Here is a 26,311-nt window from a genome sequence, read left to right as displayed (position 1 = left end):
TGGGTTTAGATTTGGGCCAACCTAATTAGGGGCCAACAAAGCCCATGTAAGGATTGTGTTGGGCCCAATGAGAGGCCCAAATAGTGACCCAAGAAATCTCGTCGTCGTGGCACAGTCTTCGAGATTGTGTCAAGCGATAGTACCGCCAGTCTAGGCAGTTGTATCACCCCTGGCAAGGTGCCAAGCGATGGTACCACCAGTCTAGGCAGTGGTACCGCCCAGCACTGCCCCCCAAGCGGTGGTACCGCTAGACCTGGGCGGTGGTACCGCCCAGGACAATGTCAGTGTCAGACTGACACTAGGCGGTGGTACCACCTAGCATAGGCGGTGGTATTGCCCATGCTCGGGAAACCCGGGATGAGAAAGTTTTAGGCTCCAAGTTTGAATTAACTTGAAGCCTATAAATACCCCTCTCATCCCTAGTTAAAATATATAAGCACAAAAAGTTTAAAAGTGAAGAAATGCTGCTGCAATCTCTTCAGAAATTTTCTCCTCCACTCTAAGTTTAAAATTTTGTAAGAGAGGAGTGAGTGCTTGTATGGGTTGTCTCCTAAACCCGGGAAAAGGAGAAGAGGGGTGTAAAAAGTGGTTGGTCTTTGCCTATTGAAGGAAGACCAATAGTGGATGCCGGTGGCCTCGACGGAAGAGGAATCGGTGAAGTGAATGTAGGTCACGACGATCGAACCACTCTAAAATTTGGTTTACATTTTATTTGTGCAATTTACTTTAACTGCAAACCTCCTTACTTGCTCTTTACATCCGCTTCTTTTTACGAACACGCTTTCAAGTTAACATCTTTCCGAAACTGGTTTTATCGCAACGAAGTTTTTAAACCGACGTTATTTTTCGGCTGCACTAATTCACCCCCCTTCTTAGTGCTGATCTCTTGATCCTAACAATTGGTATCAGAGCCTCGTGATTTCTCAGTTGATTTAACGCCAAAAAAAAAATGGCTTTTTTCGGCTTTCAAGAGGGTTACTCTCTCATTCGTTCTCTCTTTTTCAATGGGATGGACTACACTTATTGGAAAACTCGAATGAGAGTTTTCTTGCTTTCATTGAATTTCGATTTATGACACATAGTCGAATTTGGTTTTAAAATATCTTCTCTTCCATTGAAAGATTGGAATGATTTGGAGAAGACGATTTTTTCTTTAAATGCTAGAGCTATGAATGCTCTATTTTATGCCTTCGATAAAATGGAGTTTAATTAAATTTCTTTATGTGAAACAGCCTTCGATATTTGTCATATTCTCGAAATCACACATGAGGGCACAAATAAAGTTAAAGATTCTAAAATCAATCTTTTAATGTATGATTTTGAACTGTTTCATATGAAACCAAGCGAAACCATTGGAGACATGTACACCCGTTTTACGGATGTTGTCAATAGTTTAAAAGCTTTTGGTAAAACTTTTTTGAATTTTGAACTTGCTAGTAAAGTTTTACGCTCACTTTCTAAAACTTGGGATTCAAAAGTAACGACTTTATATGAATCAAAAGATTTGAACCATTTCCCTCTCAAAGAACTTATCGGATCATTGATGACCTATGAAATGACATGCAATGCACGTGAAGAGCTTGAGACCCACCTTCCAAAGAATAGGAAGGATTTCAAACTAAGAATAATCGAAGACCACTCGAGCATAAGCTCAAGTGATGGTGAAATTGAACTACAAATAAAATTTAAAAAGTTCATAAAATAAAAAATAAAAAATAAAAAGAACGGAACTACTTGCTATGAACACAAGAAGAAGAACACAAATTGGGATGAATTGAGCTCCTCTGAAGTCGAGGAGAAAATCAAGAAAGGCGAGGTGGCAAACTACGCCTTCACAGCATTCGACGATGGGGTAATCGAAACCCCCTTAATTTATTTTAAAATTACTTGATGCTTTCCATGATGTATTTTCTTTTTTATTTAGTTTAGAAAAATTATTTTTTAAAAATTGCATAATGTAATGAAAATGCAAAAAAATAGGAATCATGCTTATCTTTCTAAGTAATTTTTTAAAATGATCATGAAAATTGTATAAAAATATAATAAAATATTAACCTAATGCTTGCACACCAAATATAATTTTATGTATGTGCTTGAGAAACAATAATATATATCTTAATGATTTTCATATTACCTTCCGATTTTAAAAATGATGCATGGTTTTTGTATGGAAACTAAGCATGAAAAGTTAGATTCACCTAAAAAGAAAAATGCATGACTACAATGAACTTGATTGAAAATGCTTTAAGTTTGATGAAATAATGTAATGATGCATAATGATCATGGTTAATAAATTTTAAAATTATGCATGATAATTCTTGAGATTTATGGATTATTGATTTTCACGATAATAAAGTAGCTTTTTTTACTATAAGCAAGATAAATGGTTTTTATGATGAAATTTATTTTTTGATTCTAAATATTGATGCATGTTTTTATTTAGTATAAATAAAAAAAAAGTCATGCTTGAATGAAGTAAATCACATGAATTGAAACAACTAAAAAGAGAAAAGCATTTTTCTTGAAATTTTTTTTTTCTTTATCTTATTGACTTTGATGAATCTATTTAGTCATCTTTTTATGAATCTCTTTAAAATCATTTTGATTTGATGTTTTGAATTTGAATGAGTTTGTATTCAAATCATTATCTTGATTTCTTTGATTTATTACTTAAGAATTTTTTTCAAGATCTCTTCTTTGTATACCTATAATTTTTGTTATTTATAAAAAGAAGAGATTTGATAAAAAGAATCATGTCTTTTGTAATTCAAGATGTCTTATCTTTCATGACATGATGTCGTTGTATTTATGGTTTGTATGCCTTGAAATAATTGAAATATTTTATACTATTTTGTTCTTCCCTTATTCTTTCTTGTTTACAATGATAAAAGAGGGAAAAGTTATGATCATGCATAGTAGGATGCAATTTGACAAATTAATACCATCATAATTTGAAACATTTATAATTTGGAATGATGCATACAATACTTATGCTTTTTATTGTGATGATATATGTGATGCATATGATGTGTTTCATGAATGCTTTAAATGATGAATGTTTGGCATCATGATCAAAATGTTGATAAAAGCTTAATATGTATGATATGCTCATAATGATGATTGATTTATTCGGTATCATGCATGAAAAAAGAAATGTAAGGTTTTTAAAAATGTGCATGTTTTAATTTGAAAATATAATGATGCACAAATAAGATTGATACTTACCTTTGCCATAATTTGAAAATTGATGTAAAGGTTCTTTCCTTCTTTTTAACAATGATAAAGGGAGAGCAAAACTTGCTAGAAAGAAAATTTACTAGCTTGCATAATTCGAAAAGAAGCAAACGTGCTAGCTTGCTAATCTCAAAAAGGAAGCAAGAAGTGTTATCTTGCAAATCTCAAGAGAAGCAATGTTTGCCAAGTTACACATTTCAAAAAGAGGCAAAATAGTCCATCTTGCACATCTCAAAAGATGTAAAATTTTGCTAAATTTTTTATGTAAAATTTGATAGCTTGCATACTATAAATTTATATACCAAAAATGCTATCTTGTCTATCTCAAGATGCAAAACAGGCTAACTTGCGCTTTGCAACGGAATCAAAATTGCTAGCTCAAACATTGCAAAGGAAGCAAAAATTTGCTAGCTTGCAACTTGTATATTTCAAGAAGCAAGAGTTGCTTTCTTCAATATCTCTAATTTGCTAGCTAGCATGATGTAAAACTTGCTATCTTGAACATTATAAAGAAATGCTATCTTGCACGTCGGAAAGGAAAGCAAATATGCCAATTTGCACATCTTTAAATTTGCTAGCTTGTATGTTATAAAACTTACATATCTAAAACTTGATAGCTTGAATGTTCTAAGCATGATGTAACACTTGCTAAATTTTCTAGCTTTAAATTACATGACAATAAAACTTGATATTATATTTTTAATGCAATGAGTTGAACTTATATTCCAAACACATAAATAGTTGAACTTCTTCTTTTTATTGATGACAAAGGGAGAGAAGTATGTTGATGTCATGCATGATTTAATCATGACATGTTGCTTGGATTTTTGAATCTAAGAGTTTCTATCAATATGACATATTGATAAGGGAGTTTGTTTAAACTCTGGGAGTTAAGGTTAACTTTGTCATCGATTGGTTGTCATCATAAAAAATGGGGAGATTGTTGAATCTCGGATGTTGATGATGAAACCAATCGATAAGTGTTTATATTTTAATCTATATTTTGAATGATGCAGGATGCTTCGATCAATATGAGATAATTGAAGCAGGAAGAATCATGTTGTGCCAAAGGAAAACATGTCAGAAGATTGGACGTCAGACAGGTGGATCGGTCGACGTATCGATAGAAGGATTCGGGCCGTGGATTTGGGCATCGGGCCAAGAAGAGAGGATATTGCACTAAGGATATCGGAGTTGCGGAGTCAACTGACCGATTGGGCAATAGGCCGTAAGAGAGAATGATGTGCCGAAGAATCGAACGAAACGTCGAGAGACTAATGACATGCCGGATAACTTGATTAATGCTTAGTATTATTTGTCTAAATCGAAGTATATTTTACATATGCAAGATTAACTATGATAGCAAGGCATATAGCAAAATGAAGTCCCGGAGTTAAGGACGCAATTTCGTTAGGAGTTCGAGAGTTCGTCGGAAGTTCTAGCGAAATCAACCAAGAAGTCTCGGAGCTTCCTAAAGAAGCTCATCAGAACTCGCCAAGAAGATCATCGTGAAGTCTAGGAGCTTGCCGGGAGTCAACCAGAACATTACCGAGAGATCATTAGAAGTTTACCGAAAGATCGCCGGAAGCTCGTCGGAAGAATAGACTTACAGACTTGTTTAGCTCAGATTATGTCTTAGATTTCGTAGTTAGCACGTAATTGGGTTTGGATTTGGACCAACCCAATTAGGGACCAACAAGGCCCATGTAAAGATTGTGTTGGGCCCAATGATAGGCCCAAACAGTGCCCTAAGAAGTCTCACCGTCATGGCACAGTCTTCGAGATTGTGTCAGGTGGTGGTACCATTAGTCTGGGCAGTTGTACCGTCCCTGGCAGGGTGTCAGGAGGTGATACCGCCCAGCATTGCCCCCCAGGCGGTGGTACCGCCAGACCTGGGCAGTGGTACCGCCCAAGACAGTGTTAGTGTCAGACTAACACTAGGTAGTGGTACCGCCTAGTGCAAGCGGTGGTACCGCCCATGCTCGGGGAACCCGGGATGAGAAAGTTTTAAGCTCCAAGTTTGAATCAACTTGAAGCCTATAAATACCCCTCTCATCCCTAGTTAAAATATACAAGCACAGAGAGTTTACAAGTGAAGAAACGCTGCTGCAATCTCTTTAGAAATTCCCTCCTCCACTCTAAATTTAAAATTCTGTAAGAGAGGAGTGAGTGCTTATAAGGGTTATCTCCTAAACCCAGGAAAAGGAGAAGAGGGGTGTAAAAGGTGGTTGGTCTTTGCCTATTGAAAGAAGACCAATAGTGGATGTCGGTGGCCTTGACGGAAGAGAAATCGATGACGTGAATGTAGGTTACGATGACCGAACCACTCTAAAATCTTGTTTACGTTTTATTTGTGTAATTTACTTTAATTGCAAACCTCCTTACTTGCTCTTTACATCCGCTACTTTTTTATGAACATGCTTTCAAGTTAACATCTTTACAAAGCCAGTTTTATCGCAATGAAGTTTTTAAACCGATGTTATTTTACCGCTGTACTAATTCACCCCCTCCTCTTAGTGCTGACCTCTTGATCCTAACAATTGGTCTCAGAGCCTCGTGATTTCTTAGTTGGTTTAACACCCAAAGAGAAATGACTCTTTTTAGCTTTCAAGAGGGTCACCCTCTCATTCGTCCTCCCTTTTTCAATGGGATAGACTATACTTATTGGAAAACTCGAATGAGAGTTTTCTTGCTTTCATTGAATCTCGATTTATGGCACATAGTCGAATTTGGTTTTAAAATTTCTTCTCTTCCAATAAAAGATTGGAATAATTTAGAGAAGAAGACTTTTTCTTTAAATGCTAGAGCTATGAATGCTCTATTTTGTGCCTCAGATAAAATAGAGTTTAATCGGGGTTCTTTGTGTGAAACGATCTTCGATATTTGGCATATTCTCGAAATCACATACTAAGGCACGAATAAAATTAAAGATTCTAAAATCAATCTTTTAATGTATGATTTTGAACTGTTTCATATGAAACCAAGCGAAACCATTGGAGACATGTACACCCGTTTTATGGATGTCGTCAATAGTTTAAAAGCTCTTGGTAAAACTTTTTTGAATTTTGAACTCGTTAGTAAAGTTTTACGCTCACTTTCTAAAACTTGGGATTCAAAAGTAACGGCTTTACAAGAATCAAAAGATTTGAACCATTTCCATCTCAAAGAATTTATCAGGTCATTGATGACCTATGAAATGACGTGCAATACACGTGAAGAACTTAAGAATCACCTTCCAAAGAACAGGAAGAATTTCAGACTAAGAACAATTGAAGACAACTTGAGTATAAGCTCAAGTGATGGTGAACTTGAACTACAAATGAAATTTAAAAAGTTTATAAAATAAAAATTAAAAAATAAAAAGAACGAAACTACTTGCTATGAACATAAGAAGAAGAACATAAATTGGGATGAATCAAGCTCCTCCGAAGACGAGGAGAAAATCAAGAAAGGCGAGGTGGCAAACTATGCCTTAATGACATTCGACGATGAGGTAATCGAAACCCCCTTAATTTATTTTAAAATTACTTGATGCTTTCCATGATGTTTTTTTTATTTAGTTTAGAAAAATTATTTTTTAAAAATTATATAATATAATGAAAATATAAAAAATTAGGAATCATGCTTATCTTTCTAAGTAATTATTGAAAATGATCATAAAAATTATATGAAAACATAATAAAATATTAATCTAATGCTTGCACACCAAATATGATTAATTTTATGTATGTGCTTGAGAAGCAATGATGTATATCTTAATGATTTTCATATTGTCTTCCGATTTTAAAAATGATGCATGGCTTTTGTATGGAAACTAAGCATGAAAAGTTAGATTCAACTAAAAAGAAAAATGCATAACTACAATGAACTTGATTGAAAATGCTTTAAGTTTGATGAAATAATATAATGATGTATAATGATCATGTTTAATAAAATTCAAAATTTTGCATGATGATTCTTGAGATTTATGGATTATTGATTTTCACGGTAATAAAAGTGACTTTTTTAACTATAAGCAAGATGAATGGTTTTTATGACGAAATTTACTTTTCGATTCTAAATATTGATGCATGTTTTTATTTGGTATAAATACAAAAAAAGGCATGGTTGAATGAAGTAAATCATATAAATTGAAACAACTAAAAAGAGAAAAATATTTTTCTTGAAAATTTATTTTCTTTATCTTATTGACTTTGATGAATCTATTTGATTATCCTTTTATGAATCTCTTTAAAATGATTTTGATTTGACGATTTGAATTTGAATGAGTTTGTATTCAAATCATGATCTTGATTTCTTGGATTTATTACTTGAGATTTTTTTTCAAGATCTCTTCTTTGTACACCTATAATTTTTGCTATTTATAAAAATAAGAGATTTGATAAAAAGAATCATGTCTTTTGTAATTCAAGATGTCTTATCTTTCATGACATGATGTCGTTGTATTTATAGCTTGTATGCCTTGAAATGATTGAAATATTTTATACTATTTTATTCTTCTCTTATTCTTTCTTGTTTTTAATGATAAAAGAGGGAAAAGTTATGATCATGCATGATATGATGTAATTTGACAAATTAATACCATCATGATGCATATGATGTGTATCATTAATGCTTTAAATGATGAATGTTTGGCATCATGATCAAAATGTTGATAAATACTTAATATATATGATATGCTCATAATGATGATTGATTTATTCGATATCTGAAAAATGAAATGTAAGGTTTTTGAAAATGTGCATGTTTTAATTTGAAAATATAATGATGCACAAATAAGATTGATACTTACCTTTGTCATAATTTGAAAATTGATGTAAAGGGTCTTTCCTTCTTTTTGACAATGATAAAGGAGGAGCAAAACTTGCTAGAAAGCAAATTTGCTAGCTTGCACAATTCGAAAAGAGGCAAACTTGCTAGCTTGTTAATCTCAAAAAGAAAGCAAGAAGTGCTATCTTTCAAATCTCAAGAGAAGCAATATTTGTCAAGTTACACATTTTAAAAAGAGGCAAAATAGTCTATCATGCACATCTCAAAAGATGTAAAATTTTGCTAAAATTTTTGTATAAAATTTGATAGCTTACATACTATAAAGTTATATACCAAAAGTGCTATCTCGCCTATCTCAAGATGCAAAACATGCTAATTTGTACTTTGCAACGGAAGCAAAATTGCTAGCTCAAACATTGTAAAGGAAGCATAAATTTGCTAGTTTGCAACTACTTGCATATTTCAAGAAGCAAGAGTTGCTTTCTTGAACATCTCTAATTTGCTAGCTAGCATGATGTAGAACTTGCTATCTTCAACATTATAACGAAATACTATCTTGCACATCGCAAAGAAAAGCAAATATGCCAATTTGCACATCTTTAAATTTGTTAGCTTGTATGTTGTAAAACTTATATATCTAAAACTTAATAGTTTGAATGTTTTAAGCATGATGTAACACTTATTAAATTTTTTAGCTTCAAATTACATGATGATAAAACTTGATATTATGTTTTTCATGCACTGAGTTGAACTTATATTCCAAACACATTAATAGTTGGACTTCTTCTTTTTGTTGATGACAAAGGGGGAGAAGTATGTTGATATCATGAATGATTTGATAATGACATGTTGCTTGGATTTTTGAATCTAAGAGTTTCTATCAATATGACATATTGATAGGGGGAGTTTGTTTAAACTCCGGGAGTTAAGGTTAACTCCGTCGTCGATTGGTTATCATCATAAAAAATGGAGAGATTGTTGAATCTCATATTTTGATGATGAAACCAATCGATAAGTGTTTATATTTTAATTTACGTTTTAAGTGATGCAAGATGTTTCGATCAAGATGAGACAATTAAAGCAAGAATAATCATTTTGTGTCGGAGGAAAACATGTCAGAAGATTGGACGTCGGACCGGTGGATCTGTCGACGTATTGACAGAAGGATTTGGGTCGTGGATTCGGGCATCGAGCCAAGAAGAGCGGATATTGTACCAAGGATATCGGAGTTGCAGAGTCAACTGATTGATTGGATAATAGGCCGCAAAAGAGGACGATGCACCGAAGAATCGGACGAAGCGTGGAGGGACCAATGACATGCCGGACAACTTGATTAATGCTTAGTATTATTTGTCTAGATCAAAGTGTATTTTACATGTGCAGGATTAACTACGATAGCAAGGCATTTAGCAAAATGAATTTTTGGAGTCAAGGACACGATTTCGTTGGGAGTTCGAGAGTTCGTCGGAAGTCCGAAAGTTCATCGGAAGTTTTGGCGGAACCAGCCGAGAAGTCTCAGAGCTTGTCAAAGAAGCTCGTTGGAACTCGCCAAGAAGATCATCGTGAAGTCTAGGAGCTTACTGGGAGTTCGCCGGAACATTACCGAGAGATCGTCGGAAGCTCGCAGGAAGAATAGACTTACGGACTTGTTTAGCTCAGATTATGTCTTGGATTTCGTAGTTAGCACATAATTGGGTTTGGATTTAGGCTAACCTAATTAGGGGCCAACAAGACCCATGTAAGGACTGTTTTGGGCCCAATGAGAGGCCCAAACAGTGCCCCAAGAAGTCTCACCATCGTGGCACAATCTTCGAGACTATATCAGGTAGTGGTACCACCAGTCTGGGCAGTTGTACTGCCCTTGGTAGGGTGTCAGTCGGTGGTACCGCTCAAGACGGTGTCAGTGTCAGACTGATACTAGGCGGTGGTACCGCCCAACGTAGGCGGTGGTACCGTCTATGCCCGAGGAACCCGGGATAGGAAAGTTTTAGGCTCCAAGTTTGAATCAACTTGAAGCCTATAAATACCCCTCTCATCCCTGGTTAAAATATACAAGTATAGAGTGTTTAAAAGTGAAGAAACACTGCTGTAATCATTTTACTTGCTCTTTATATCCACTACTCCTTTACGAACATGCTTTTAAGTTAACATCTTTACGAAATCGATTTTATCGTAATAAAATTTTTAAACCGACGTTATTTTACCGCTGCACTAATTCACCCCCACTCTTAGTGCCGACCTCTTGATCATAACAAAATAGTGGGGCATTAGAAATTATAAAGTTGTATCACATAGTTGAATCATTATCTATCATTAGTTAACAGAACTTACATATTCTTACAACTATTAAAGAGATATCTTTCCCTAAGCCCATCATGAATAACAGTCTAAAGATTCATCTTAATTCATATTACACATTACACATTTTTTTTTATGTTTTTGAAATACATTATTTTTTGCTTGTATCGCTTTGTTTTATTGTGGTTGACATTGTAAGTGTGCAAATACTGGGGTTTATTATTTTTTAAGTATACTTATAATATTTCTGTGACGTTGTTGAAAACATATCGTTAATGGTTGATTAATATCCTCCACCCTAGCAAAATAGTTTAAATCTAACTCACAACCTAACAAGATTTAATGTGACATCGATATGTAGTTCCTTTAAAGCTATACAATATTTTTTAACTAGCTTATAGTATTTCTATGGCGTTGTTGAAAACATATCAGAAGAAACTGGGTTGATATCCTCCAGGAAAGTAAAATAGTTTTAATTTAACCCACGACCTATCAAGATTTGATGTGAATGCTTTGAAACAAGATGACATCTTCTCCAGAACTATACAATGTATTAGTGATTGCATTGAAATGACTAACAATATCGTAACACACTGTAATGATATATTAAAACACTTTAAAGATTGATTGGCCAAAACACATATACAACAAAACACTGTAACAATAATATTGTACTTGTCCAAAACACATATAACATTGTAAATCACATAATCAGAATTCCTAAATTATAAATCACACAAACCAGTATATATGGATATCATAACAACCAAACACTGTAACACTATAACCTAACAAAACTGCACAATTTATCGAAATATTTTATCTAGTATACTAAGAACACTGTAACATGAACAAAAAAACACTATCAATTCCAATGCAACCCAAAAACCACCATAGTCATTTACAACCACATAACAAACAATTCATCCCAACAAAAATTGTATCAGTAAATTTTTGCTATCATCACGTCAAATAAAGTGGATCATGAATCCAAGAAATAAAATTTTCTATCATCACGTTCAATAATAGATTGTGCAATGTTCAGACGATACCGGTACATGTCTTGTTGTTGCATATCGAGAGATTGATTATAGATTAGGGACTTAATGAACTTCATAACAAAAACATCACAATTATTACTATCAAACAAAATAAGAGATCATATTAGTGATATAAAATATACAAAGTAGTTTAAATAGAAGGTTAAGGACTCACGATGGATATTGTTTCAGACATTTCATCCTTTTTATTTTCCGTCTGACACATGGGTGATGTATGGCAATATATTTGTTGAGGTATCCTAGCTAATTTATAGTCATCTCTATGATAGTTTTCTTCAGTTAGCATCATAACATTAAAGTTTGAAATTAAAATATTAAAATTTATAAACAACATTTGAAAACTGGACATATCATTTTGTTGAATGTCATCCGGTACCTTATCACAATCCAAAATAAATTATATTACATAAAAATCTTTTCCTTAAAGTATGATAAAATGATTGTAGAGGCTACAAGAGATTAATATTTAGGGGAGTTTATGATCATTGACACTACAAGAGTTAGGGATTACGGGAGTTTAGGGGTTTAAAAGAAAATTGATAGAAAAATGCATACAAGACTTTAGGATTTAAGCTGTCACTAGAGGGAAACCCTAAGAAAAAAAAACAAAAAACCTAACCAAAATAAACTAACTATGAAGTTGTCGGAGCCACTCCAAGGAGAGGAAAAATACTTTTCGTATATCTCCTCTACTGAGAGAAGAATAGATGGGAAAGGGTGATGAAAAGGGGTTATGTAGACAACTGAGGTGTGCAAAGAGTTTCTATTGATGGCTACAACAACAAAAGTTTGAGAGGAAGCTGAAGAGGCAAGAGGCACTTTTGAGGGTTCCGTGGAATGCTTTGTAGGTCTGAGAGTTAACAATCACACGAGGAGATTCTTTGACGAGTGAGATATACAACTCTTTACGATGAGAACGAAGATCTGAGAAGAAGTTGGAGGGCCAAGAGATCAGAGGAGCACGAGAGAGAAAGAGAGGTAGCTGGATTCAATTACAAAGGAGAGAAAACAAACCACCAAATGATCTAACATCAATCAATGGCGTTGGACCAATCCAGAGGGTGCCTTTGATCGATCTAACATAATAGTGGCAAAGGAGTTTGACATTGTTCTCAGGGTAGTTTTAGTATCATAAGTTTTAGGGGTGATTTTTTGGGAATGACAAAAGGGAAACCATATGAGAAATACCCAAAAAAAAAATATTTTCGAAAGCAATTGTGAGATATGTATATATATATATATGTATATGTATATATATATATATATATATATATATATATATATATATATATATATGTGTATATATATATATGTATATATATATATATATATGTATATGTATATATATAACTTCTCTTAGCCATACTAATTAATCTCAAGTTTGATTCAATAATAATTAAAAAAATTTAATAGTTGCAATAGTTATGATAATAAATAATTACATTTCATCATTATTCACCAAAAAATATTTTTAAATCTTGAACTCCCATAATTTTCGTGATTTTGGATGGAAATTACCGACCTCAATAAAATAAGTAAAAATTTGAAATAGCGACCCGGTCCATCCGACCCCAAACCTCTACTCCCCAATTCCTACTGAGAGGAACCAAAGCGTCTGTTAAATCCTCTTCGCAAGCATCCATTTCGGGGAGGTTTTGACGAGGGTTCTTGGTGATGATTGCTTTTAGGTTCCGCGATTGAATGGTGGGCACCGGTAGAGGTCTGTTCTGGTTGTAAAAAATTAGATCTTCTTTTATACTTACTGTGAATCTTAAAAATGTTCGGTAAATTATCAGCTTATCCACTGACATGGACACTTTAGAAAACCTACTTGGAGGGTTTCTCCAGTAATTTTTGTCATCCAGTCGACATTTTCTTCGGTAGCTTCTGTTTCTGTCATCGCTACTGGAGAAATCTCAACTCTGTGAGAAGATCATATCTCGCTTTAGGGTTGTCGTAGGGTCAGCTTTTTCTAGATCACCACAACTGCTGCTTACAATCCCTGGCAGTGGCCACCAATTAGAACATGCGACTAGAGTGTTTGGGATTGACCTGATCCATTCTTCACAGTTCAAAATGTTTTCTTTTCGTGGCAAAGCATTTATTTAAATGTCATATGACAGCCTTGATGTTACATAATTATATTGCTGCCATAAAAAATGCTTTATGTATCCTCATCATGGTAAATATAAATCAAATAATTTTCTTTTATTAGTATATGTGTGTCTTATCTTGTTTGCTCATCAAGACAGTAGAGCTTAAGTGGCTATAATTGCAAAGTGCTTTCGCAGTCACGATGGGTGGGGAAATGAATAATGTGTAGCAGATTTTTGATCTGGTTGTATCTTGTGTATTTGCTCAAATAAATAATGAATTTTCTAGAAAATGCTTTTTTGTTTCTTGTGTATTTGCTCAAATTTTCTCTGTTGTTGAACAAAAAGACTGCCCAATCGATGCAGAGTGATTGTAGTAGCTATGTTTCGTGGAACAAAAGGTTTTCTTACCCTATATTGACTGCTTTTCCATTTCTGATTACTTATCTTTCCTTGAACTGTATGACAGATCTGATATCAGCAGTTTACACTTGATGTTGACACGAAAAGTCTGGCCGGTTTTTGAGGTCAAAACATCTTTCCAACTAATTGTTTTTTGAGCTCAAATAAGAATTTTCATGAACTCTATGATTTGATTTGTAGTGGGGGTTCTTTGCATGCTACGGTGGCAGACAAGTTCTTGCTGAAATTTTAATTCTGCTTAGACAATTAGGTTAACTAGCAAATTGGCTGTTTTGATCTGATGGCTAATGTATGTATAACTGCCAGATTACAACTATGTATGTATCATGAAATCTGAAGTCAGAGATTACACATTTATGGAGTAAGACAAAACTGGACTTTTGTGTCATTCAGTCACTGAAGACTTTGGAAGTATACAGATTTTACTCTGATTTCTCAATCTGCTTTTATCTCCATGACTACATCTGAATGCAGTAATATACTTCTTTGGAGCTTGAACGTTTATATAAGGAAAATCTGAGGGAAACCTCAATGGTTACAAAAATCTCCACACAACTGAGTTTATTGAATGGATAATGGTAAATATCTGGCTGCTGCTGCTGCTGCTGAAGGGGCAAAAAAGAAGTCTGCAACTAAGACTTTCTTCGTCTAGGCCACAAGCGTCATATCCAGGATTCTAGTGTGTAGTTGTACTTAAATGAGTTTACTCCACTGATGTGTGCCAGGATGTCAGTGGAGTCAAAGATATCTTCTTCTTTAATGACCATCTGCAATTAATAGCAGCAATAGTTGTTTATCAGGGTGAGAGATGAGCATCATGTAAATGATAATGCATCTCACTTTAAAATCTGAAATGTGCTCCATGTATATGAAAGCACACGCTGTCTTTGACGTAATCTTAGATGCCGAGCTTCTTTTTTCTGGATCTTGTCACCTTTCGTTTACTTGCAGCAGTGGCTAATTTTGGATGAGGGCTAACTTACTCCTAAGTTGTATACTCTTTGCAAGGTCTAATCCTAAGTATTAATGATCTTGCGGTGTATCTAGCTTATCCTGCGTCTAAAGGAGATTTAACTGTCTTGGCTGTGGTGCTCTGGAAAAGGTAATATCTATTGAGGTTGGAGGACTTGAAAAGTGTGATGCATTTTAAAAAGAAGGTAAGATAAATGTGGATCTTACTTCTTCCTCATCGTCGAATTCATGGTTGCTGGATCTCAGTCGTGCTACCTCTCCAAGTTCATCGTTCTTTGCGAACCTTCCTCGGACTCGAGGTCTGCTGTCTGCTAAAGTTTTTCTACAGGCATACTGCAAGCACCTTTCGTCAGTTTGAATCGTGATCACAAATCAAAAATAAGAAGGTAATCACTTCTGTTGCATGAAACAGTTGCTACTTACCTTGATCTTCTTGCTGAAGTTTCTTTCGTTCCTCTTCTTCATGTACCTGTGAATCTTCTCCTTCCTCTCTTCCACTGACAAGCGGCCGACCTTGTAGGTGGATTCGTCCAAGGGTGACATGTCGGATGCCGGCAGCGGCAACGTATTGCCGCTGCATCCAACCATTAGAAGCTGGTTGCCTCCGCCAATTACCTTTATGAGAGAAAAAAGACAGAGTTTGTATCTTCAGAGTGATTGAACAAGATCCGAAATGAACATGAAGCAACATCTGACGATGATACTATTAGACATGATCGCTACGTTGTGTATGATCTTGTTTCGCAAATACCTGCGAGTCGCCGGAGCCGTACAAGCGAGGCAAAGCGTCCTGCCCGAACGAGCACAGGCCTCCGCCCTCTGCCATGTCGCTCAGGCCCGCAAGCCCCGCGTCCGGTCCCACCGCCGCCATCCCGAAGAAACCCTGCGTCTCGCCTCTGCCACCGCCATACTGCGCCGCGCCCATGCCAACGCCTTCGAGAAACCCGCACGGTGGCGCCTCCAGCCCCGCCAGCTCCGGCGGTTGCTGCATCGCCACCGCCGCTGCGTAGCGCTGCTCCTCGTACGCCGTCTGCGGGTGCTGCAGCCGGCTCGGTGGCCCCCCTGCCGCCGGCACCGAGACCACTGTGCCGCGGTCGAGCGAGTACCCAGCGGGGATGGCCTCCGTCAGCAGGATGTGGTCGAACGGGTCCCCGACGTACGGCGGCGTGGGCGAGACCGGGAACAGTGCCGGGGGAGGAGGAGGAGGAGGAGGAGGAGGGGGGTTAGATGATGAGGACGAGGAACGACACTGGGCGAGGTCGGGCTCGGGGTCGGGGGGCGGTGGAGGTGCGTCAAGTAGGGCGTACAGGGAGGGAAAGGGGGAGAATGGGGCGGCGTCGCCGGGGTAGCAGCAGAGAGACGTATTGGCCGCGGTGGCGGTTCTGGCTGCGGATGAGGACGAGGATGAGGAGACGTCCTCGTAGGTAGGGAGGAGGGATTGGTTATGATGGTGATCAGAGCGGCCGAAAAGCTCGCCGGCGGCTCCGCCGCCGTCGTCGTCGCAGAAGTCGAACAGCTGCTCAGCGATGGGGCTGGAGATGCCCTCCTGCGTTCAAATAACGAACTACTTATAACCAGCCTCAAAACGCGAATGCGCAAATAAAAATAAATTAATAAAACAAAAAACAACGAAGTTCTTCTTATCATAAATACCACAACGAAAAAGATCCGATATATACTCCTAACTTTCAAACTGGCCATTACGAAACAGTACTTTTTATTAATTTGTGATAACATTGCTAAGGAACTTTTGGCACCAAGAAGCTTCGCTTGAGGCCACGCTTCTGGCCACCGTCTCAAAAAGCTTCTTACATCATGCTTTCTGTACAGTTGTTGCTTTCGAAGAACACTTCGTGTTGTGGGATTTGAGTGTGTTCATAGCGTCATAGAAACTCTCTCTCTCTCTCTCTCTCTCTCTCTCTCTCTCTCTCTCTCTCTCTCTGTCTCTCTCTCTCTCTCTCGTGTGTGATGTCCATTTTGGTTTGGGCAAAAGAGAAGTCAACGGACAGTTGACCACTGCCGGTGGCTATGTGGTGGTGCCCAAGGGGAGAGAGAGAGGAGAACGTTCGGTCCTGGCGAGATGATAACGTGTTCTTCACACTACATAACGATGACAAGTCCGCCTATCGACACTTACTCCTCCATGGCCGCCGCCGTGGCCACTTCAGAGAGAGAAGATAGGCCTGCCGTCGGCCACCAACGTTGTGTTTCACGTGGTCATATGCATGTGAATGTATCATGTATGCACGTAATCACTTCTATAGGATGGTTTATACGTATATGTTTGTGTATTTGAAATTTCGTGCTACGATATCACGATACTACGTGTGTTATACAAAGCTGCAGTAAAGACGAGAAAGTTGATCTGAGGCATTTGGAGTGTAATAAGGACTTCGAAGATAAAATGTCAGACAAAACACATTTGGCTTACTACATGCAACGAAGCCAAAGTGCAAGATTCTCCAACATCAAAATAGTTAAGGTCTTGTCCAAATGATATAGGTCGGGGCGCTTTAGCGTCCTGCAAGGAACTTGGATTCTAATGGGCATCATGTGAGGACGGCAAAGTTTAGAAGAGACCGGCAGATAAGTATATGTTCTTGACCACCAGTATCTCTCTCTCTCTCTCTCTCTCTCTCTCTTTCATACAACTAATTTAAGCCTTTCAATAATCCTCCTGTAGATAACGTTTTTGAAATTCAGATACATACAAAGCAGAGAGGGAGGTCATGCTTGGACATGAGTTCTATGTACGAAGCGCTCAGGTAGATAATTTGAGACGTCTGGAAATACAAGAAAAATGACATTTTGGTGAAAAAAGTCGCTCTTGAAGGCAAAATATCACGAGTAAGGCAGCAGTGGGAGGCGAAGTGTTAGATCTGAAGAGATTTGATGAAACTCCATCATTGTTGAAGGAGCTTCTTCCAGCAACAACAAGAAAACGCTAAGATTAAAGACGCAGCTTTTCTAATGATGTATGCAGTTTTCCTTTATGAAATCATGATAGCTTCCTAAGAGAAATACCATCTAAACTACAGTCAACGAAAAATTTAGAGAGATAAAAAGATGATCATTCTGACGACTAGAAAAACTGGAAGGAGAAGATCAGAAGGCTTACGATGAAGAACTCCTCCGAAGACGGTTCGATCATGTCCTGCAACATGCCTCTTTCACCACCTCTTGATCTATAGAGCAAAAGGAAACGATAAAATGGTGACGAAGAAAACCTAAATCACTGAAAGAAGTATATATTTGTCCTCTCTCTTCTAGCTTTTTAGCTCCTACGCAGAACCTAACATCGTCTTGTTCTTCCTAGCTAGAGAAGTTAGACATTGTGTATATGTATATATATATATATATAGAGAGAGAGAGAGAGAGAGAGAGAGGGGTGAGAGAAAGCAGGAAGGTTGTTGGCTTATTATAATGACAAGCTAAAAATGGGACGAGGAGAAAAGATGACAAGAATACTGGAGAGAGAAGCTACAGGGAGCGAGGACAACTACCGGTCCGTCTCCTGTCCGAGGTGACGGCGTCAAAGATTAGGGTCCGAGGTTGACGGAGGACCAAGAGAGCGCAAATCTCCGTTTGCCGCGTCAGCATTCTTGTGACCCACAGTCAATCTCCGCTTTTTTTTCCTGTTTTTGGTTCAGCAAATGGTACCCAAAACAATGAAAATTTAGGTCAACATCCCAAAAAAAACACCAAATTTGACCTATTTAGTTGACGACAAATGAACAGTTTCTAGATGATGAACTGAATAATTATTATATAATCCTACATATTAATTGATTTACATGCAATTTTAATCGAGTCAAACCATATTTCTAGTTCTATGGTATGTTTGATACTGAATACTAATTGGGAGCACCTATTATGGTCGATTTTTGTCTTCTTGTTGCATTAATAATAGCTAATCTCAATTCAAATCTGGATAAAGGAGACAATCTTTTCGCTTGCCAGAGAGAAAAAGGGCATATGTTTGACCCCCTTCTTAGATCCTAGAGTCTCGTGATTTAATTATAATTTTATATTAGATGAAGTCAAAACTGAAAAGTCTTAGATAAATGGTAAATATTCATATCTCTTTTAACAAATTTGCTCTAATTGTATTACTGACATAATGATTTGTGGAGGAACAGTCATAGCAGTCGATGATATTAGACTTGGCATTCAGAATAACATCGGTTGCAATCCATATGTTGGTATCAGAGGTGAAAACAAGTGGTTTTGTTGCTGAAGAAAACAACAAAGATTGATCAGATATTTTGCAGTGGAAAAGCTCAGCATTGAATTAAGTAGCCAGGAAATAATACAGTAATCCAAAACAAGAATTGCAGCTTTACACGACGGAGCTGTTCAAGTTGTTACTCAGCACCAAGTGAGAAGGCCACAGTAAGCACAAACCCAAGCACTACAACTTCAGATGCTGGAAAAGCCATGAGGCTGTTTGAGTTTGTCTGCAGCAAAGCTTGAGCAGAACACCACAAGAAACACAAGTGTTCAGAATAAAATCTAGTGTGCTTTTGCTTGTCTCAGAGCCAAATAGTCCTCCAAAGCAGCAGATATGTGCAGCTCTCAGTCTCTCACAGCTGAGGCTGTTCTCACACCAGTATATATGGAACTAATTCCCATCAGTCCGTTGAAAGGCCATTCCACTGTCTCAAAGCTTTCTTTAAGGCCACAGCCAGTGAGTGACCTGAGAATCCATATCCCATTAAGACTAATTCCCTGTTGGCTAGGAGGGGTGACCGGCCCTCCAAAGCAGATGAGAGAAGAAAAGAGAAGAGAAAGCAAATGAGAGGATCAACACAGATATCTTCTTCGGTGGTTGCTGCCACCCCTTTAGTACTCCACTGGAATCTCATGCCCTTCCTTCTCACAACACAAAACATCCATGGGCATGTGCTTGCAGCACCTCCACTTGCATGGTTTGCTGCTGAGCTCTGGGACATGGTTGTTCCCTTGTAAATGCTGGGTTCCTTCACCAATTAGGCCATGCCAAGTTCACCATCATTAACCAGCAGCCACCCAAGCATATTGTCAGGCCTCTCCTTAGGAATTGAATTCCAGACATATTCCTGTTGCTCCGAAAAGACACGAGATCCCTGGGGGAATTAAGTAATTACTTGGCTTCTTTGTGGTTTACCATGTAGTGCGAGGGGCCGAGGGCCATGCATGCATGGTGAAAAGTTTAGGATGGTGGATGGGAGCATGGGCGATACGCCAAGCACCGGATATTTCGTGATCTAATTTAGGAGTAGTATGACTGACAGAGATGTTCTCCATTGTACCAAAACTGAATAAAAAAGGGAAAAGAATGACGGTGTAAAAAATAATAATTCCAATAGATGAGATTTTGATACTCATGTTGGGATCAATATTTATTTTCGATCAATGAGGACTTGATATTTGACCAATCAATTTTACTGATCATATTCTCGATACAGAAAATATTCTCTTAGTTAATCAGTTCTTATATGCGATTTTGAATTCGAAACACTTTGTAAAGTTTTTTTTTTTTTTTTTTATCTCTGACATGAGCATCACACTGAACATGTATTATAAGAGATGCTTGAATCATAAAAAGCATGATAGATTTCGAAATTCATTTTAGAAACTCAATTCCAAGAGCATGACAGATTTCATGCAAGCTGATTGGATCAAATTGATGATCAATTTAGTGTCCAACTGACTTAATTATGAAAAACTAATTTAGCTATGTTTTTGAATTCAGGATATTTTTTTTAAAATTATTAACTTCGACATAAGTACATCTTCCACAATAGTCTTATTGGTGATCTCAAGTTATCAGAAATCAATTTCGAAAAATTAGCTCGAGAACATATGCATCTCAAAAATTATTTTGCAAACTCCAATTCTCAAAGTGTGATAGATTTCAAATAACGAAACGGATGATGATCAATTTAGTATATCAATCTTTATGAAAAAGCTAATTTTAGCTAGTTGATAGTAAGGTTCACACTTACCTCATTGGACCCGATAAAAATTATTTAATCACTGATCTGACTTGACTCAGCCTATTCACAATCCTGTCAGATAAATGTCGATAATTTTGTTCGCTGATATGACGGATCTGATCGAGATTTGGATCGATCTTATGTACGCTTTATCCTACCTCAGTTTGAATCGAGAATTGGACAGTGCAATTAAACCATGAGTTTGTCTTTTTCGTTTCTGCAATAACGGAATCAAACACGATTGGGAAAAATCCTAAAAAATTGGATCTCCATCAACATTACTTCGCAAGACATAAACGATATTTTTACCTTTTTTAATTTTTTCTCCTTTATTTCATTTTTGTTTAGAAGCCCGCCTCCATTTTGATGCATCGACGTAAGCTTCAACGGCTAGGATGTGTTTCCTCGCCGAGTCCGAATCGCGTCCGTCAGCTTGAGGGTTCGGATTGCTCCACGCCGCGTATAAAAGAAAGAGCCGAACCGACTTTCTAGGGTTTTCAGTTCGCCCTTCCCTCTTTTCCCTCTCTTGTTCTCGATCGCCGCCAACCCTGAAGAAGGGCCGATCGAGGAGAACACGGACGCGCGATGGTGAGTAGCCCTCTTGAATCCCTGTCGAGTACCCCACCCTGGTTCCGTTTCGCTTCCTGTGATTTCTCTTGGAAGACACTCGCATCGATCCTTGACTCTGATTGACTGTGTGTCTTCTCTTGGCGGCAGGGTAAGGGAACGGGGAGCTTCGGGAAGCGGAGGAACAAGACCCACACTCTGTGCGTGAGGTGTGGGCGGAGGAGCTTCCACCTCCAGAAGAGCCGGTGCGGCTCCTGCGGCTACCCTGCCGCTCGGATCCGCAAGTGTAAGAAGTGACCTCCGTGTCATCTTTTACATTTTTCCATTTAGATTATTGTTTTATATATATATATATATATATATATATATATATATATTTATATATATACACACGTATGCGACGAGCTTGGAGTACGAAGGGTTTGGCCAACTGTCGGCTGAAGGGCATTTTTGGCACTCGGTGCTCGTGTTCTATTTACACTGTTCATCTGTTGTCCCTCAAGTTTGGATTTGTTATGTCAATGACGGCCATCGGTCCTACGTCTTGTAGCTCGCTCAATCCGACCAGAGTAGTCGCCGTAAAATCCTCGACCTTATGTCTCTTGAAGCAAAGTTTCCTAAGTTGGTTTAAGGTTCCTGCAAATCTCGTGCCGGACTATACCTGGTGAGGTCCCTGAATGCTAAGGTGTGGAGGCTTAGTATTAAATGTGCGAGAGAGAGTGTTCGCCCCGAGAATATTCGCCAGCAGATTTGATTTGGAGGATATTTTCAATTAGGGTTTGACACTGATGTGGCAAATGCCGTTGGGTTATTTTGGTCGGACTTGCTGAATAAGATCATGTGTCGAATTTGATTGGTGGAGAGTTTTTAATATATCAGGATTTTTACTGTGTTTGTAGTTTTTTTAGTTTTTAGATCATTTAGTACTTTTTAAATTTCTTTCTTTGCATGATGAATGATGATGTCTGATAGAAAGAACACGAAACTTGTGCTACTATTTGCACCTTGAGATCTTTTATTTTTGGGATTGATGCTTTCTTAAATTTTAAGCCAGTTTCTTGGCTTAGAATAGTTTCCTCTATATGTTAAAAGAGCCTTTTCTTAAGAATAGTATCCTACCTGAACATTCCATCTTTGTGAAGATGGAATGTTAAGGTACGATAGTGAGCAGTTTGATCTTCTTTTTCATGATTACTTTGTAAATGAGAGTATGATGTTTAAACTGGGTTTGTTATTGGTGGCTTCTAAATTGTTCTTAGTTATGTATTGCTTTAGTTAAATAGATTTTTGTAAGTTTAGTGTTGGGTTCAAGTGCTCTATGCTTGTTTTTGATGGGTAAGGGAAAATATTTGAAGTCTTGGCTCAGTATGTGCCTAACTCTATAATATTTTGTCGCTGTTATTTATCATCAGTTGATGGGTTCTATGTGTAATAGGTACTATGGGTGCAGTTGGGAAGATATTTAAAATGTGCATTGAGGACCCAATATACATTTCAAATGTGAATTGATGTTTGATAATTTTTTTTAAATCACATCTAGTTTGGATATTACATTGGAAATGCTTAAATGCTGATGCTACCTCAAGGTAGCATTAGCATTTCAGCATTTGTGAGATGCTAGTTTAATTTTTTAAATTCCCAAAGTATCCTTATAACTTTATCTAAAATTTCATGATTATCAACATGATTTATATTTTCTAAAAGGTGTAATTTTATTTATTTATTTTTAAAGATTATTTTATTTTTATTTATATGATTATATATTTTTATTTATTATATATTTTTCAAATCGCATCTGATTGGATGTTGCTTCGGAAATGTTCAAATGCTGATGCTATCTCAAGGTAGCATTTCAGCATTTGCGAGATGCTAATTTAGTTTTTTAAATTTAAAAAATATCCTTATGACTTTATCTAAAATTTTAAGATTATCAAAATGATTGAGTAATAAGCCAACATGATTTATATTTTTTATAAGGTGAAATTTTATTTATTTATTTTTAAAGATTATTGTATATTTAATTATATTTTTTATTTATTATATATTTGGGCCATATATCTTTTTTATAAGATTACATACTTTTATTTTATTTATTTATTTATTTAAATGAAAATATGTATTCATTTTTGGAATAAAGATTAAAAATATTAGAAGGGTAAATTTATCACAAAATATTTAATGGATTTTTTAAATACAAATTATACCAAACAATACTTATGTCAATACACATTTAAAATATAGTTTTATTTTATTATTTATCAAATACTCAAAGCATTCCACAACTGCATGTTCATTCAAGCCTCTTTCTCCAACTATACATTAAAAATGCAAATGTATTTCCAAACGCTGTCTATATCTGTTCACCTTCTTTCTTGTGGACTTTGTTTGCTGAATGCATGGACATGGATCCTCCATATCAAATGATAGTTACCTTCTTATGTTTGATCTCATTTTCTGAGTATTTTGGCATCAGTTGTCTGTTCTTATAATTCATCTTTTTTATGCTGAAAATGCCTTTTTGCAATAGATAACTGGAGTGTGAAAGCAATTAGGAGAAAGACAACAGGTACAGGAAGGATGAGATATCTTCGTCATGTGCCTCGTAGGTTCAAGAGTAACTTCAGAGAAGGTATTTTATTTATTGATTTTCATTCTACTTAATTGGTTGGTTGTTTAGTATCAATAGGTGTTTAAGTTTTGGCCTAATTGCTTCCTGGCCATGCTGGAAAGGCAGGTGCCAGTTTTACATTCTGTGCGAATCTGGTGTACCCCTAGAAATGAAATGAAAAGAACATAAAAAACAAGTGGGGACTTGAAAGTAAACATTATCATTACATTTTGTAATCATAGCCAGCCTGAAGTAGTTGGAAAATCAATGTTGTTAATTATAGCTGTCATTGCAACTGAAGTGACAGAATAAGTCTACTATTGAAGATGGAATTGTAGTATGTAAGTTTGGATGTAATATGATAGACTAGATTGACAAGATAACTGCCAAACTGGTCTTCCTGATTTTTAATTCTACCACACTTGTAAACAGTTAGTATAATTGGATCTGTTTTTCCAGGGACCCAAGCAACTTCAAGGAAGAAGGCTGCATCTACTGAAGTTTAAAAGGATAGAGACAATGTCTTTTCTGTTGGATCATCATGAAGTCTTGTTTATCAGCTACTCTTTGTTTGCGATTCTTCTCTTCGAACATTATTGTTGAAGATAAAGCTTATGCAATTTTTAACATGCTTGCTTGGAAGACAATATTTTAGTAATTGCAATTTTGAATGAGACATCCATCTATTGATCTTCTGCTTTGCAATGTTTTAGGCTGTCTGGCGTTTCTTCCAATCAATTCATATTCTGTCAGTTCTCCTTTCAATAGCCTTCTATATCATAAGATCCAGTTTCATTGTTTATGGTCTAATTCTTGTCAGCTGTCTCGATGTTGTCTGATATTTTGCTGTGATTACTTATCCATTTTATTTAGATAGAGCGTACGTGAAAAGATTTCCGCTGGGAACTTTGCATTCGGAACACCTTAATTGACCAAATTACTGAAGACGATGCTGCCATTGAGGTGTGGCCGGTATGGCAATTCGTAGTAGGTTTTGAATTAAGTGTAATTTATCTAATACAGTGTTTCATTTTTTTTTACCTTATAATTGTTTTGATATAGGGTGTTTTTCATAAACATCAAAATTTTACTCATAGATCCTTTAAATCTCATTAGCCCAAACCGATCGAGTCTTTTTCTCTTTTTTGTAATGTCATATGCCCTCCATTCTCTCTCCTCATTTATCTCCTTGCTTTTTATTTACTTCCTCACTCTCTTTCTTTTCCCTACTCTCTTCTCACCTTTTCTTTTTTCTCCTCTTGTTTAGCCTCTTACATCAACCTTACATTTTATATGATAATTTATAATAAAATATGTCAATTTTGATATATAAGATTTTAAATGCATAATAAAATAATAATAAGCTGAATCCTTGTTATAATTATGTTCTAGTAGAGTTTAAAAAAATTTAGATCACTTGGTTAAAGTTGATTTCGTTACACTTAAAAATAAATTAAATTATATTCATCATAAAATATATTAAAATTAATAATTAAATATTTAAAAATTTATTAAAATCTTTGTTAGAATCTATTCCAGTAGAATTGTTAAAATTTAATTATGTTGGGTGGAATGTAACCTGTTATACTAAAAAACAAATTAAAATATATTCATTCATACAACATCATAAAAACATGTTAAATTAGATAATTAATTATCTTAAATTTATAAAAAATAGAAAAAAAAAATATGTAATTTTTATTGGAAGGATGTTATAGTACAATTATGAGAATTTCAAATGGTTTTATTGAAGTTAATCCTATTATACTAAAAAATAAATTAAGATATACTGGCTTATAGAATATATCTAAAAATATATAAATTTTGATAGAATAAGGTCATAGATTTATTATAAAATAGAAAAAAAATACAATACTTGTTATAGTCATGTTTTATTAGGTTTGTAAGAGTTTGAGATGGTTTGGTCAATGTTAACCTGTTATATTCGAAAATGAACTAAAATTACACTTATTTATATAATTTATCTAAAAATATCAAACTTAATGATTAGTTATTCTAAAATCCTATTAAAATCCTTTTTAGATATATCTTCTAATTTGTTTACAAAACCATTCTAATAGAAGATTTTTCAGTGAACTTTATATAGAACACTTTAAATTCGTATATCCATGCCCCATATGATTATAACATATTTGTTTTATTTTTGAAGGATATAAATGCATTATGTTTTAATTTTAGAAGTATTTATAGAGAAGAAGGAGGTGGTGGAGGGGAAGGAGGAGGAGAAGAAAAAGTAGAGGAAGAGGATATATTAATAAAATTAATTGAAATAGTTAGAATTATATG

The 26,311-nt window shown here is 35.9% G+C and overlaps 2 protein-coding genes across 2 annotated transcripts; one reads left to right on the top strand and one right to left on the bottom strand.

The window, feature by feature from the left end:
• Positions 1–14,541: 14,541 nt before the first annotated feature.
• Positions 14,542–20,843, bottom strand: LOC103985106 (uncharacterized). Its single transcript, XM_018826243.2, has 8 exons — positions 20,839–20,843; positions 19,439–19,547; positions 19,220–19,308; positions 17,970–18,036; positions 15,603–16,397; positions 15,275–15,466; positions 15,059–15,184; positions 14,542–14,646 (listed from the first exon to the last, which is right to left on the bottom strand). The coding sequence occupies exons 1-8, from the start codon at positions 20,841–20,843 to the stop codon at positions 14,542–14,544; spliced, it is 1,488 nt and encodes a 495-aa protein (XP_018681788.2).
• A 435-nt stretch (positions 20,844–21,278) lies between these two features.
• On the top strand, positions 21,279–24,699 carry LOC135612504 (large ribosomal subunit protein eL37z-like). The gene is made up of 4 exons (XM_065108881.1): positions 21,279–21,417; positions 21,547–21,682; positions 23,924–24,025; positions 24,464–24,699. Exons 1-4 carry the CDS (start codon positions 21,415–21,417, stop codon positions 24,508–24,510), a joined length of 288 nt encoding a protein of 95 aa, XP_064964953.1. The 5' UTR covers positions 21,279–21,414; the 3' UTR covers positions 24,511–24,699.
• Positions 24,700–26,311: the final 1,612 nt, after the last annotated feature.

Source organism: Musa acuminata, chromosome BXJ2-5 (genome assembly GCF_036884655.1).
Source record: "Musa acuminata AAA Group cultivar baxijiao chromosome BXJ2-5, Cavendish_Baxijiao_AAA, whole genome shotgun sequence".
In the NCBI taxonomy this organism is placed as follows: domain Eukaryota; kingdom Viridiplantae; phylum Streptophyta; class Magnoliopsida; order Zingiberales; family Musaceae; genus Musa; species Musa acuminata.
This window is presented reverse-complemented; position numbering and strand designations above follow the sequence as displayed.

Coding starts and splice junctions, on each gene's coding strand:
- LOC135612504 (XM_065108881.1), top strand. Junction 21,683..23,923: donor TGCCGCTCGGATCCGCAAGT/GTAAGAAGTGAC, acceptor TTTTTGCAATAG/ATAACTGGAGTGTGAAAGCA. Junction 24,026..24,463: donor CAAGAGTAACTTCAGAGAAG/GTATTTTATTTA, acceptor CTGTTTTTCCAG/GGACCCAAGCAACTTCAAGG.
- LOC103985106 (XM_018826243.2), bottom strand. Junction 16,398..17,969: donor CTTCGGAGGAGTTCTTCATC/GTAAGCCTTCTG, acceptor ATTTGAACGCAG/GAGGGCATCTCCAGCCCCAT. Junction 15,185..15,274: donor ACTTCAGCAAGAAGATCAAG/GTAAGTAGCAAC, acceptor AGGTGCTTGCAG/TATGCCTGTAGAAAAACTTT.